Source organism: Mustela nigripes, chromosome 13, assembly GCF_022355385.1.
Source record: "Mustela nigripes isolate SB6536 chromosome 13, MUSNIG.SB6536, whole genome shotgun sequence".
NCBI classification, from domain to species: domain Eukaryota; kingdom Metazoa; phylum Chordata; class Mammalia; order Carnivora; family Mustelidae; genus Mustela; species Mustela nigripes.
The window spans coordinates 20,694,379-20,709,587 of NC_081569.1; the positions used below are offsets into that span (position 1 = coordinate 20,694,379).

The 15,209-nt window shown below is 42.1% G+C and overlaps 1 protein-coding gene across 1 annotated transcript in view; it reads right to left on the bottom strand.

Moving 5' to 3' along the window:
• The window catches only part of TRPM1 (transient receptor potential cation channel subfamily M member 1), a 107,540-nt gene that overhangs the window by 40,661 nt on the left and 51,670 nt on the right, over nucleotides 1–15,209 (bottom strand). The window contains exons 15-18 of the mRNA XM_059371236.1: nucleotides 12,955–13,095; nucleotides 12,043–12,072; nucleotides 4,419–4,711; nucleotides 1,948–2,176 (exon numbers count right to left, since the gene is read on the bottom strand). Coding sequence (XP_059227219.1) covers nucleotides 1,948–2,176; nucleotides 4,419–4,711; nucleotides 12,043–12,072; nucleotides 12,955–13,095 — 693 coding nt within the window. The remainder of the gene's footprint in view (nucleotides 1–1,947; nucleotides 2,177–4,418; nucleotides 4,712–12,042; nucleotides 12,073–12,954; nucleotides 13,096–15,209) is intronic.

The window sequence follows — 15,209 nt, forward strand, 5'->3', positions numbered from 1 at the left end:
AAAAAAAAAAAAAAAGATTTTATTTATTATTTATTTGACAGGCAGAGATCACAAGTAGGCAGAGAGGCGGGCAGAGAGAGAGGAGGAAGCGGGCTCCCCGCTGAGCAGAGAGCCCGGATGGATGCGGGGCTCCATCCCAGAACCGTGGGATCATGACCTGAGCCGAAGGCAGAGGCTTCACCCACTGAGCCACCCAGGCGCCCTCGATTGCCTGCTTTATAATACGGGTCACTGTCCTTCTCACCACCCTCCTTTCTCCCTTCCATCACCCAGTTTTCCCAAGCAGTGCCTTTGCTTCTGTATTTTCATACTTGGTGACTTTTGTATCCTGTTTAGGAATCTTTCTTGAGCCTTCACGGAAGGCTTCGCCTGTGGAACTATTCTAAAAGCTGAAAACCAAGAAAAAGCATTTCCGTTTTAAGTACTGTATAAATATTGTTTATTGCACGGCCATATGGCAATTTTAATGTAGAATTCTGGCGCCCCTGAAGGATCATGTTCTTGGCATCAGAGATCAAATGGTCTTTTTTACATTGGACCAGCCATTCAGAATCATTCTGAATTTTAATTTGAATCCTAACTGAACCTTAACTTTTGTTTTCTTCCTGGAATTTGATTCCCCTTCTATTTTCTCATAAAGTATTTTCTTGTTAAGAAACTGTTTTCATTTAAAAAAAAAAAAGAAAAGAAAAAATAAACTGTGTTTATTTCCTTAACCTGTATCTCTGATACTTGTAGCTGCTCAGTAATTCCATCTATTTATTGAAATTTATTGGAATTTACTGGAAGCACTTTCTTCTTGGATCTCACTGACTCCTTAAACTCATTTAATCTCATTGACTTTTAATCCTGATGCTCAGTTCTCATATGGAGATAAAGCGTACCCTTCAATTTTTCTTAAGACTTTATTTATTTATTTATTTGACAGACAGAGATCACTAGTAGGTAGAGAGGTAGGCAGAGAGAGAGGAGGAAGCAGGCTCTCCACTAGGCAGAGAGCTGGATATGGGCCTAGATCCCAGGACCCTGGGATCATGACTTGACCGAAGGCAGAGGCTTTAACCCACTGAGCCACCCAGGCGGTCCCCCTTCAAAATTTTAAGACACGAAGGGCCTTCTATTTGCCAGAACCACACAGCATAACATATAATGTCTTTTCTTTACCCTCATGACTCTCCCATGAGATTGGTATAATATTGTCATGAGGGACTGGCTTATCTGAAGATTAGAATCTCTCCTCAAGACAACCTAATAGTTGGTGTGCCTGGATGGCTCAGTTGGTGAAGCAGCCAACTCTTGATCTCAGCTCAGGTCTTGAACTCAGGGTCATGAGTTCAAGCCTTGTATTAGGCTTGATGCTGGCTGTGAAGCCTACTTGAAAGAAAAATAAAGAGAGAAAGAAAGAAAGGTAACCTAGTCATTAACAAAAGAAAGAAAGAAAAGAAAGAAGGAAAGAAAGAAAGGTAACCTAATCATTAACAGTAGTAAACAGCAGAACTAGGATTTCATCACAATACATTTTTCCACCCACTACATCCTTTTCCAGCCCATTCATGACCTCATATTCTCTTACAAACCCCATGTAAGGAAAACATTGCCAATCAAATTAATATTACACAATTTCAGAGTTGTAACGGGATCTATAGAAAGAGTTCAGATGTTTGCTTTAATGGCAGGTAGATGGCCTGTCCAGGGGGCGTGTGGTTAGTTAGGGTGGACTCCAGGCTTCATAAGCCAGGCACGGTGATTAAGTCGGGCATTAGACCTCTTGGGTTCAGGTCCTGGATCCATGCCTACCTGGCTCAGACCCTGGGCAAATTACTTAAGTCATCTGTAAGACAGGCATCTCCCTGGTGGGGTTGCTCAGAGGAGTAAATGAAATAATCCACAGGAAGTGCCCAGCTCAGCAAGGTGCAGAGTCAGAGCTCACAACACGTCATTACATACTTTGAGGCCGGGGTTTTTCCTCATTCGCAGCCTTCCCATCCACATGTCGGTCAGCAGCATCTGGCTACAGGTGTGAGCGATGAAGTCCCGGTGTTTGGCCGCCACCGCCAGCTTCAGGCAGGTGGAGTTGCTCCAGTTCTTGAGCTCATAGGTCAGCAGTTTCATGGCGATCTGCTCATCATGCTTATAGGACTGGTCTAACAACTCCACTGCAAGCTGGCCGAAGTCTCTGGAGGGAAAGAAACCAGCCAGGGCTGAAGCTGCAGTGGCCATACACTCTTTGTTAGAGAGACGTGTCCACAGGGACATCATGGAGCCACAGGACTCAGAATCCTTGATTTCCAGTATTCTGCGGTTGGGAAGCTCATGGGGTATGTCCCCAGATGGGAATGGCTGAGACCAGGGCTCTGTGTTCAGTCATGTTGGGGGATTGACTGCTCCTGCTGCAAATGGACTTTAAGTTTTTTTTTTTTTTTTTAAGATTTTATTTAATTGACAGACAGCGATCACATAGTAGGCTGAGAGACAGGCAGAGAGAGCGGGGAAGCAGGCTCCCTGCTGAGCAGAGAGCCTGATGCGGGGCTCAATCCCAGGACCCTGGGATCATGACCCGAGCCAAAGGCAGCAGCAGCTTAACCCACTGAGCCACCCAGTGCCCCTGCAAATGGACTTTAGAATGACACCACATTTGCCCTCAGGTCTCTTGGAAAAGGGATGGAGACAGAAAGGGGAGCAAAGTCCCTGTGACAATGGAAGTCAGAATATGGCTACCTTCTATGGAGTGTACGGGTGGACTTTGCAGGGGGATACCAGGAGGGCTGGTAGGTCTAGGTAAGGTCCTGTTCCTTGACCTAGCTTCTGGTCATACCAGTATGTTGTTTGTGAACACATAGGTTTGTATGGATGCCTTTCTTTGCACGTGAGCAATTATTTCAGTAACACAGTGGTCACAGGAGAATCCAACACTCAGTGCAATGAGAGAGACAGGCTCTAGTTGTCACTGGGGCCTAGAGCAGCCAGGACCCCGTTGTTGGAGGTGGAGGATGGGACATTAAGGGGAGCCAAGCTGAGGAGAAGGAGAAGTTGAACTACAAATATACAAATTTTTTTTAAGATCTTTTAAAAAAAATTATTTACTTGAGAGAGAGTGAGCGAGAGAGAGAGCACAGAGGGAGAGGAAGAAGCAGACTCCCCACTGAGTTGAGATCCCAAGACCCTGGGATCATGACCCGAGCTGACGGCAGACGTTTAACTGACTGAGCCACCCCGGCACCCCTGTAAACATAAAACTTATTCCATTTTCTGCATGACATTCCAATACTCAATGGCAGTCATAAACATTCCCTGTTCCTTCAACATTTTTCATGGAATGTTAAGATAAAGATAAAGTTCCAAAGTGATCGCCCTTCACGAAGTTTTTGTTTCTCCATTTTTTGTAAGATTTCATTCCAATGATGAGCTGAAGATACAGAAGGGAGGAATTATGTGTGGGGGAATGGCCTTCCCTGTTCCCTGTAAAGGAATGCTTTCTAGCCGCAGGTCCTAAAGGTTGTAGGGTGACATATCACCATGAGAATCCTCCAGGAAGCAGAGGGATGGTGTTTACCAACCCACTGAGACAGGGGAATACCGCCCTATTTCTTTAGATAACTTTGAATTCCCAATATTTAGAAATCTAGTGATTTTGGAAATCACTTTATCTAATTTTATTAGAAAATAAAAGCAGGTCGCCTCAGAAAAGAAAGATGTTAGATGTTGGCAGAGTTGCCTGTGTAGGCCTCAAGTTCCTGGGTCTATAAAGTTGTATTGGGACTTCTGGGTTTTGGTTCTGCACGTAAGCGGCTTGGAAGTGACCAGTCTGTCCTCAGAATAAGTGAAAAGCTGCACAAACTGAAAATTGACAGCCCTTCTAAACCCATCAGAGAATTGAGATCACAGCACACACTGCTGCTCCCAAAACTGCAGAGACAGACAGAGAAATAAGTCAGTGTGCCCTGTTTCTTAACAAGGCCTGCCAGAAGAAGAGTTAGCCATAGACTAACTTACTGGGGTATTATGAGAGCCTAATTGTCCTGGGAGAAGGGAAATACCCAACTGCAGGATCCTCTGGCTGTCCTGTCCCACCTAAATGAGAGAGGGAGCACTTGGGAAAGTCAAATTGAGAGGTAATGTCACTAGAGTTGTACTCCCCTGTGTGTTTCAGTGTGGAAATCTGTTTCACTGTCTTTGCCTTAACATTATGTTTCCATAGTTCCCATGAGAGGGCAGTAAAAAAAACAAAACAATGGCAGTCTAGAAATACCTCAGAGAAACAGAAGGAAAAATATTGGCATGATGGACAAAGTGATTTATGACCAAGCTTTCAACATAATGGGACTTAAGTGAGAAATGCATTTGCCACTCTCCCCCAAGGGGACAGATCCTCAGGACAATAGTCACTCCCAGTTCTTAAACTCCCTCGAGACACTCACTTTGAGTTGTTGTCCAGATCCTGGGAGATATCGTCCACCAGCTCGCTCTCGGAGGACTCGTGGGCCATTGACTTGTACAGCTTACAGGCCACAAGGGCCTTGGCCATGCTCTCCTCGCCTCGCTGCCAGAGGAAGACCGCCATTTTCTGACGCTTCATCAGCACGGCCCACACCATCAGCTCGTGGAAGGGGTACTGGAACCGACTCACGGCAGGGTCATCCACGTCGATGTCAATCTCTTCCTCCTTCTTCTTCTTTTTCTTCTTCTTCCCTTTGGCTGGAGGCTCATCATCCTGAGGGGAAACAAGCACCTTTTTTCACGGTTCTGTCCTAAGTGCACAGCAAAGGATTGCATGACTACCAAAAAAAGGAAAACCCCTTTGTCAGCGGTAATAAAGAGATTTTGTAAATATATCTGAGGTTCCCAGTCAGTATATTAATTCTTGTGGAAAGAAGGACATGTTTTTATTATAATAAGGAAACCACCTAAACACAAAATAGACTGAAAAGGCATGCTAGAGTTTGATGACTTTATACATCTGGGTTGGCAGGTGTTTGTTTGTTTGTTTGTTTGTTTTCCCACAAGCCTTTAAAAATTGAGGGGATACAAATAGCAAGTATAATGGGCATGTGGAAGAACCCTCTTACACTGTTGGTGGGAATGCAAGCTGGTGCAGCCACTGTGGTAAACAGTATGGAGGTTCCTCAAAAAGTTAAATATAGAGCTACCCTATGACCCAGTAATTCCACTGCTGAGCATTTACCCAAGGAAAACAAAAGAACTAATTTGAAAAGATACACGTATCCCTATATTTATTGCAGTATTATTTACAATAGCTAAGATGTGAAAGCAACACGTGTCCATCAACAGATGAATGAATAAAGAGGTGGAATTTACACACAGTGCAATATTACTCAGCCATAAAAACGTATGAGATATTGCCATTTGCAACAACGTGGATGGACGTAGAAGATATGATGCTAAGTGAAATAAGGCAGACAAAGAAAGACCAATACCACATGATTTCACTTACATGTGGAACCTAGCAAACAAAACAAACAAGTAAGCAGACAAACAAAAATCCCAGACTTATATACAGGCAAAAATCTGGTGGTTGCCAGAGGGGATGATGTGGAGGGATGGGTGAAATCAGTGAAAGGGATTCAGGCGTACAAACTTCCAGTTATAAAATAAGTAAGTCATAGAGGTGGAAAGTACAGAATAGGCAATATAGTCAATAATGTTGTAGTGACGTTGCATGGTGACAGATGAGGATAACGCTTATTAGGGTGAGTGCGGAGAAACATATAGGATTGTTCAATCAGGGCGCCTGGGTGGCTCAGTGGGTTAAGGCTCTCTGGCATCAGCATCGGGCTCTCTGCTCAGCACGGTGCCTGCTTCCTCCTCTCTCTCTCTCTGCCTGCCTCTCTCCCTACTTGTGATCTCTGTCAAATAAATAAATAAAATCTTAAAAAAAAAAGAATTGTTGAGTGAGTCTTATATGGGAAACTAATGCCACATTGTGTGTCAAACATACTTCAATAATAAATTTTTGAAAAAGCCTGAGGACATGCTACAAAACTGAAAGAAGGAATACACTAAAACACAAACAGCATCACGGGAGAGGTAAAGTTTATTTTCTTGGGGAAGTCGCCCAATATCAATGTCAGACATAGGTGACCAGAGATGAATAGGACAATGTAGAAGGAGAGAGAGAAAATTGTTGTAGGTTTTCCCTCTCCATGTTTAAATGAGCTTTGTCCTTTCACGTGTGTGGTGCAGAGGGAAGGCCAAAATTTCCATTTCCTCAAGGGATGATGAGGGACTGTTCTGAAAATAGAACAGGATCCAAAAGAAAGGTGGGCCATGACAGGGAGAATCGGGGTGAACCTGGGAGCAAGATTAATTAGATGGGCTCAGATTACTGCAGGCTAAGACTTCAGTACTCAGCGGTATAACAGACATGGATATTTATTCCTTTGCAAACAGCTTTCCCATCGATTACCTACACTTATTCTTCAATGACTCAGAGATTGTGAATTTCTTCCATTCCCTCAGATGAGGAAGTTGTGGCCCCAAGTCTGAATAACTTGCCCATATTCACACAACTAGAGTGGCTGGGTTGGAGGCCTGGCCCTCCAATTCTTATCATGCGTTATTCATGACTGACCTAATTGTTATAGTTTTGTTTTTTAAAAAATTTAATTCAATTTCATTTTTTTCAGTGTTCCAGAATTCATCGTTTATGCATCACACCCAGTGCTCCAAGCATACCTGCCCTCCATAACACCCACCACCAGTATCACCCCACCCCCCGTAAAACTGTTATAGTTTCTTTCTTTCTTTTTTTTTTTTTAAGATTTTATTTGTTTATTTGACAGACAGAGATCACAAGTAAATAGAGAGGCAGGCAGAGAGAAGAGGAAGCAGGCTTCCTGCTGAGCAGAGAACCCAATGCGGGGCTCAATCCCAGGACCCTGGGATCATGACCTGAGCCGAAGGCAGAGGCTTTAACCCACTGAGCCACCCAGGCATCCCTGTTAGAGTTTCGTCATGAGTTGTAACATTTCTACTGAAACTGCCATACCTTGTCCTGGATTTAAATGTTTTTGTTCTAATTTTCTAAATGGTCACAGTAAAACTATAGTCACAGTAATTTTGTGGATGTTGTTCTATATCTGTTAAAAATTGCCACATACAAAGGACATGAACAGACACTTCTGCAAAGAAGACACCCAGATGGCCAACAGACGCATGAAAAAGTGCTCCACATCACTCGGCATCAGGGAAATACAAATCAAAACCACAATGAGTTACCACCTCACACCAGTCAGAATGGCTAAAATTAACAAGTTAGGAAATGACAGATGCTGGCGAGGAGGCAGAGAAAGGGGAACCCTCCTACACTGTTGGTGGGAATGCAAGCTGGTGCAACCACTCTGGAAAACAGCATGGAGGTTCCTCAAAAATTTGAAAATAGAGATACCCTATAACCCAACAATCGCACTACTGGGTATTTACCCTAAAGATACAAATGTAGTGATCCGAAGGGGCACATGCACCCGAATGTTTATAGCAGCAATGTCCACAATAGCCAAACTATGGAAAGAACCTAGATGTCCATCGACAGGTGAATGGATAAAGAAGATGTTGTATATATATATAATGGAATACTATGAAGCCATCAAAAGAAATGAAATCTTGCCATTTGTGACAATGTGGATGGAACTAGAGGGTATTATGCTTAGCGAAATAAGTCAGAGAAAGACAACTATCATACGATCTTTCTGATATGAGGAAGTCAAGAAGCAATGTGGGGGTTTGGGGGGGTAGGAAAAGAATAAATGAAACAAGATGGGATCAGGAGGGAGACAAACCATAAGAGACACTTAATCTCATAAAACAAATTGAGGGTTGTGGGGTGGGAGGAGTAGCAAGAGGGTGGTTGGGTTATGAACATTGGGAAGGGTATGTGCTATGGTGAGTGCTGTGAAGTGAGTAAACCTGGCGATTCACAGACCTGTACCCCTGGGGCTAATAATACATTATATGTTAATAAGTAATAATAATAATGATAATAAAAAACATTAAAAAAAGAAAAAAAATTGCTCCATAGAAATCTAAAAATAAACACAGCTTTCCTTTCTTTTCTTTTCTTTCTTTCTTTTTTCTTTATAGGTCATTTGATACAAATTTTTCCTTTTTTAAAAATTTAATTATATTTATTTTTTTTTAATTTTATTTTTTTGGTGTTCCAAGATTCATTGTTTATGTACCACACCCAATGCTCCATGCAATACGTGCCCTCCATAACACCCACCACCAGGCTCGCCCATTCCCCCACCACAGAGTCCATAGTCTCTCAAGGCTCATCTCCCCCTTCGATTTCCCCCAATTCACTTTTCCTTTCCTTCTCCTAATGTCCTCCATGTTATTCCTTATGTTCCACAAACAAGTGAAACCCTATGATAATTGACTGTCTCTGCTTGACTTATTTCACAGCTTTATTTTCAAGAATATACTAAGTTAGCCCTGCATCAGGCTCCATACTGGGAGCGGAACCTGCTTAAGGCTCTGTCCCTCCCTCTGCCATTCTCCAACTCTAAAAAATATATATGTGTGTGTGTATATATATATATACATATATATATGTATATATATATATTCTTAATATTCTTCTAAGAATATTATATATTATTATATATTCTATATGTATATATTCTTAAAATATATATATATTTAAGAATATACCAAATTAAATAAAAATCCACAGATGGTAATGAAATGTTATAAAACAGAAGCCCTTTAAGCCTACCTTTCAATAATACATAATTCCAAAATACTAATTGCATAAAAATTCTTTTAAAATAGTTTTAAAATTGCTAGAGAGAGGATATAACAAACAAGGAGTTAATTTTCCTAAACTGCTACAAAGCAACAAGAAAAAGAGAAACATCTCAATAAAATAAGAAAAGATATGAACTGGAAGTATAAAGAGAAATGGACACATCCACTGTCACAGTAAAGAGTCCCTGAATGTACTTCACTTCCAAATGAACTTTAAAAAATTCCTAAATATGGAAACAAATTAAATTACATAATTATCAATTTGATCTGACAGCTAAATATAAGAAATGTTTCTAACAAACCAAGAATGCACATGTATTTCCACCATACATGGATCATTAACAGAACCCCACCAGGCATTATACCCCAAGTCCTTTGAGATTTTCTATCTCAACAGATTCCACTACAAATCACATAGTTGACTTATCAAAACTGTCGGATAACAACAGAGGAGTCTACATCTGGAAAAATTTAAATGCACTTCTGGATTTTAAATGCTCTTGGATTAGGGGTGCCTGGGTGGCTCAGTCAGTTAAGTGTTTGCCTTGGGCTCAGGTTATGAACCCAGGGTCATGGGACTGAATCCCTCCTGGAAAAATCCCTGCGCAGTGGGGAGTCTGCTTCTCCCTCTCCCTCTGACCCTCCTGGTCACCCCTCCCACCTCTGTTCTCTCTCTCTCTCTTCCAAATAATAATAATGACTTTAAATGCTCTTGAATTAAAGAGGAAATTATAAACAATTTAGAAATAAATGACAATGAAGGTTCTACTTACCTAAACATGTGTGATATGAAAACAATGCTCAGGGAAAAATTTATACCTTTCATATGTTTATTGCAGTAAAGGGAAGATTGAAAATGAGTGAAACTCCCATCAAATGGAGTCTATACAAACAATACGGTAACTGTAGAAAGTATATGGAAGGAATGAATAAAAATGTAGGAGATGCTAATAAGAACAAATAGGAAAAAAATAAAGTTGTTTGATACAGCAAAAATACCATCAAATATGTAGAACAGTTTGGTTAAGAAAAAAACAATAGAAGATATAATTTTAAAAAATCAGAAGGGCATACAATTAAGATATTAAGGAGACTGAAACAATATAATGTAAAGATTTATACCAATGAATTTGAAAATCTAGATAAAATAAATTGTTTTCTAGGAAAGTCTAAAGGTTTTATCTATTTATTTGAGAGCAAGTGAGAGAGAGAGTATGCACAAGCAGGGAGGAGGGGCAGAGAGAGAGGGAGACTCAGACTCCCCACTGAGCAGGGAGCCGAGTGTGGGACTCAATCCCAGGACTCTGGGATCATGATCTGAGCCAAAGGCAGATGCTTAACCAACTGAGAGACCCAGGTGCACCCCTCCTTTTAAAAAAAGATTTATTTATTTATTTGTGAGAAAGAGAGAGAGAGGGAGCAAGCAGAGGGAGCAGTGGGCAGAGGAAGAAGCATGCTCCCTGTTGAGCAAGGAGCCTGCTCCCTGTTGAGCAAGGAGCCTGATGTAGGACTTGATCCCAGGACCCTGGGATCATGACGTTTTCTAGGAGAGTCTAAATGACAAAAATGGACTCCAGAAAATAGAAAGCCTGGGTGGACTCATGAAATGGTTTTGAAGGTGGTGAAAGATATACCTCTTAAAAGAGAAGAGGGTCTAGGCTATTTGGGCGAAACTTCACCCAAAAGATAAACCCTACATGACGTAAAGAACGCAAGAGAATAGGAAATTATAGAAAGTTCCATATTGCAGTCCTTGTAAGACCACAGCTCCATCAACAATGGTGTAACAATGTTAAAATCAGTCTTCACTGTGAACACAGAATTGACACCTTCTACCCTGAGTCCATATAGTAATCGGGATGCTATTTAACTCATGAATATATTTGAGAAGAATCTTAACAATAGTCTTAATTTGCTGTGATATGGTATTCTTCCATTCATGTACACATTTTCATGTCTAGTGCTTTGTTCTTAAGGTTCCTTGTTAAGCTGATTTCTGGGTGCTTCTGTTCTGTTGGGAGAGAACTTTAATTGATTTTCCTGAATTTTCTAGACACAAAATAATATTTTTTGCTGTAATAATTTTTCCTTTCTTTTAAGTATTCTTTTAAAGTAATTATTTTCTCCCCTTGAGGCTTACTCTTTCTTTAACATTTATTTTTTCATGTGGTACAATTTCTAGAAAACTTTAAAAAACTAATGGGGTTCATTATGATGGCAACGATAATGGACATGCTTGTCTTTTTTTTTTTTTTTTGAACATGCTTGTCTTCTTGATGTTAATAAAAATGACTCGAGGGCATTAGTGTTCAGTCATAGATTTCTTCTTTTTTTAAAAAAAATTTTAAATTAATTTAATTTTTAAAATTTTTTTATAAACATATAATATATTTTTATCCCCAGGGGTACAGGTCTGTGAATCATCAGGTTTACACACTTCATAGCACTCACCATAGCACATACTTTTCCTAATGTTATAGATTTCTTCTTACTACATACCTGTATTTTTTTAAAAAGATTTTTAATTTATTTATTGGACAGAGAGGAAATCACAAGTAGGCAGAAGCAGGCAGAGAGGCAGGCAGATAAAGAGGGAGAAGCAGGCTCCCCGCTGAGCAGAGAGCCCGATGCGGGGCTCGATCCCAGGAATCTGGGATCACGACCCGAGCCGAAGGCAGAGGCTTAATCCACTGAGCCACCCAGGTGCCCCTACATACATATATTTTTAATCATACCAGGGGGTATTTTTTATCTCATCACTCTATTTTTTTTCATTCTGTTTCTAGTAAACCTTAAAAAATTAAGGAAACTGTTTTTCAATTCTTCTTTGGCATTTGTTGAAAATGCTCTTTTACCATTTTCCTTCTTTGACTTCTTGATATGATGCAATATACTCAAAACTTTCAATGTTAAATTATATTCGCATTCTTAGAAGACCTTAATTACTTCCTTAGAACTTTTAAAATATGCTGCTGAATTTCTTTCCTATTATTTATGATTTTGAGGGGTTTTTTTGTTGTTCTTGTTTATTCTCTGTTTACTTTTGGAACTATGGCTTTGCTAACTCTATAAAATGAATTAAGTAGTTTTTACCTTTTTTGGAATGCCTACTATCCTTTTCTATAATTTGAGTACACTATCTAAATAAATGGTGGTGTAGGGTAGTGGATCGATCCATTGAAAGCAACCTCCAGTCTACATTAGACAAATACAACACAAAGAGAGCTACATGTATTTGATGAAGATATAAAACCAATGAAAACATGTCATACTTACTTCCATTCCTAGAAGTTTAAGAGCTTTAGGCTGCATAATAAAAGAGGGAAAAAACATCCATTCAATCAGATAACTAATAGTAGTAGCAGTAATGTTAGTAGTACATTGGCAGTGTTGTTAGTAGGGGACAGAATCCTGGGTTCAGAAGTACTTGGTATCATTAACAATTAAGGGAAATACCCAAGGAAAGGAAATGCTGTAATATGGACACTGGTTTTGGACAGCCAAAGTCAGGTAAGGAGAAGGATGTGAAGACACATGACCCAGGTGGAACCAGAGAAGTTTACTAACAGAAACGCAGACATGGAGTTTGTGGGGCTCCGTGGGGAGGGCGAGAGGAGAGCTTCATGGAAGATCTGACATTTGAGTTGGTCTTGTGATCGGCGTGGTGTTTTGATCAGGGGAAAGACATGGCTGGTACAGTAATACAATTCGAGTTTGGCAGAGGTTTGGGGTCTCCCATGACAGCGTGGGACAGCTCTTAGGTTGACAGAGGCTTAGATGCTGTCATCATAAGCTTGGCTGTGATTCCTCAGGTGGTGGAGAACACTGTAAGTATTTGAGCAAGGAGTGCAGTGTCATGTCTTTTGCTTTGGAAGATAAAAGTGGCTACAGTGGTAGGATGGATTGGAGAGGGCGGAGACAAGGGAGCCCAGGAGGAAACCTACTATAGACAAAAGTCAGGGAGCAGATGTAATCCACGGGCCGAGGGCCTGCCTTGCTGAGGGCGGTAAAGGCTGTGGGTAAAACATGGGCATCTCTAGGGACCATGCAGCCTCACACCTGGATAGCTACAGGAGGAAGGACAGGTGTCCTTGGGGATGGGATGATGAACTTGGCTTTGAACAGGCTGAGTTATATTGGAAAGGACAGCAGGGGACCATAGAACATCACAAGTTCATTTTGTTCTACCCTCTTAGGTCCAAACAAGTTGTTGTAAAGGGTCCGAAAGCTCTTCCGGGTATAATTGCAGCGGTATGCCCCGCCCATGAGATACTCCAGCACAAGCCCTATGTCGATGAGGCTGATGTGGTAATCAGGTGGCAGGTTGCCCTAGAAGAAAAGAAGCCGTGTCTCAGGCCTTGCAAGAATGCATTCCAAGTGTGGTCTTCATCACACACCTTGGGCATAAGTGGCCATTCCTGGCTACCAGTTGGGTGCTGATGTATGGAATGGAGCATTAAACAATATTCAGTCTATTACCATATGACTGAAGGAGATGAGGGGGTAAGCCATACTTCAGAAAATGGGTTCAACTTTCCCAGTGAGAAGAGTTAGAAACCCATGAGAGTGCAGGGTAGAGCCCTGGGCTTGTCCATGGGCTGGGTCAAAATGGCCTGCAGCGTGCCCGTGTAGACACAGAGGAGAGAGGCTGCAGCTGGCCTGGGACCTCCTTTGTGAGAGCAGATGAGTCATGCTGAGAAGGTGCTTTGATAGCTGCTTGCCAGGGAGAAGCCCGCTTTAGGAGCCTGGAGTCCAGCTTTCATGCTGAAGGAGGAAGTGACCCACATGACAGGAAGGAGGACTAGATAGGAGGCACTGGGAAGAGTATCCTTGGGGCTGGGAATTTCTTAGAGAAAGCTCCACATGGTGCCCTGTGACTTTTGGGGGGACAAAGTATCTGGTGTGACTGGGAGTCCGTGAAGGAGCAGAGTGTTTCAACAAAATACAACAAGGTATGTTGAGACGAGGTTGGCCAGTCATTGGCGTTGCTGGACAGTTGACTTACACAGGGGGCAGAGGGGACCAGTGGGTTGTAAGGATTTTTGTTTTCTATTATTGATGGTTTAATTTCACATGGCTGAAATGATGGTGGGAACCCAGGGTTCGCGTGCAGATTACACATTCCAAATGTCCTCCCTTTACTTCAGAACTGGCCACATTTACCGAATACTTCACTCAGTAGAAACTTGCATTAACAAGTTTGTGCAGCTTCTGTCTGGATTCTCCACCTTATCCCGAATGCCGTTTGCAAAGATAAGGAGACACAGCCCTGCCCTCTGGGAGCTCACTGTTCTAGAGGAGGGGCAAAGCCACAAACCCTGAGTCTGGCCCTGAACTCCTGAACTCTGGGTGGGTGAGAGGGTAAGCAGGGACCTTCTGTAGGAGGCACACGTGAGGGGGCTAGAAGCAGGAGGGGCAGAAACTGCAAGGGACAAGGAGGAAGGACCCTGCAGACGGGAGCACTGCATGGGCTCCCTGGCATGTGTACCCCGTGGTGGGGATGTGATGGGAAAGAGTAGGGGATATTGACAAACTGGGCCAGGGGGGTACAATTTTCTTGGAAGACCTTGAACTTCATGAGATTTTGGAGGATTTTAAGTCGGGGAGTCCTGTGTCTGGGATGGTCATGGAGTGTGGGGCCGGAGGTGGAAAGAGGACTCTTGAAGCCATTTAGGTGAGACACGGTTGGGTCTGAACTTGGGTAGCTGCGGCTTTTGAATGTTTGCTCTCCCTCATCTAAGAGATCTGGGAAATCAGATTCCTGATGGAGGAAGCAAGGGTACTGGTCCCTCTTGGTTCCCAGACCCACCAATAATTCACTGATCCAATGAATGTCTGTAGAAACTGAATTCTTGTATTCTTAGAAGTAGACATTTGTATAAAGGATGGCCAGACTATGCAGGACTCTGAAAACTCTCTTCTCTCATTTGAATTATTTTCTCTTGCTCAGAATATGAATACACGTTCCATGCTTTGCAAGCCAGGGACTGCATCCTCGAGAAATGAATCACTCACACCTTAACTCAGTCTAATCCTGTAGCCTGTGGCGACATGACAGAACAGGGAGCGGCCAAGATCCTACATGAACACACACTCTAGTAGTCAGCAGCAGTGGAAAGAGGAGGAAACATCTATCACTCACTAATGAGAGAACAGGAAGGACGACTGCTTCGGTCCACAGAACACACACAGTGACATGAGGCATGTTCCTTCTGGAAGCTGGCTCAGTGAAGGAGAGAGCCGCGGATCTTAAAGGAGATAACAGAACAGGAGACTCCACTGACAGATGCGAGCTCAGGTCAGGGGTAAGATGACGCTCCCTGGCTGTTGCCCCAGGCAATGGAAATGGTGCCAAGACGCTGTAACCAACAGTCATTCAACATGAGCCTAGCATGTGTGTGGATGAACATGAAACGTGAAAAAGATATATTACTTTTAAGGAA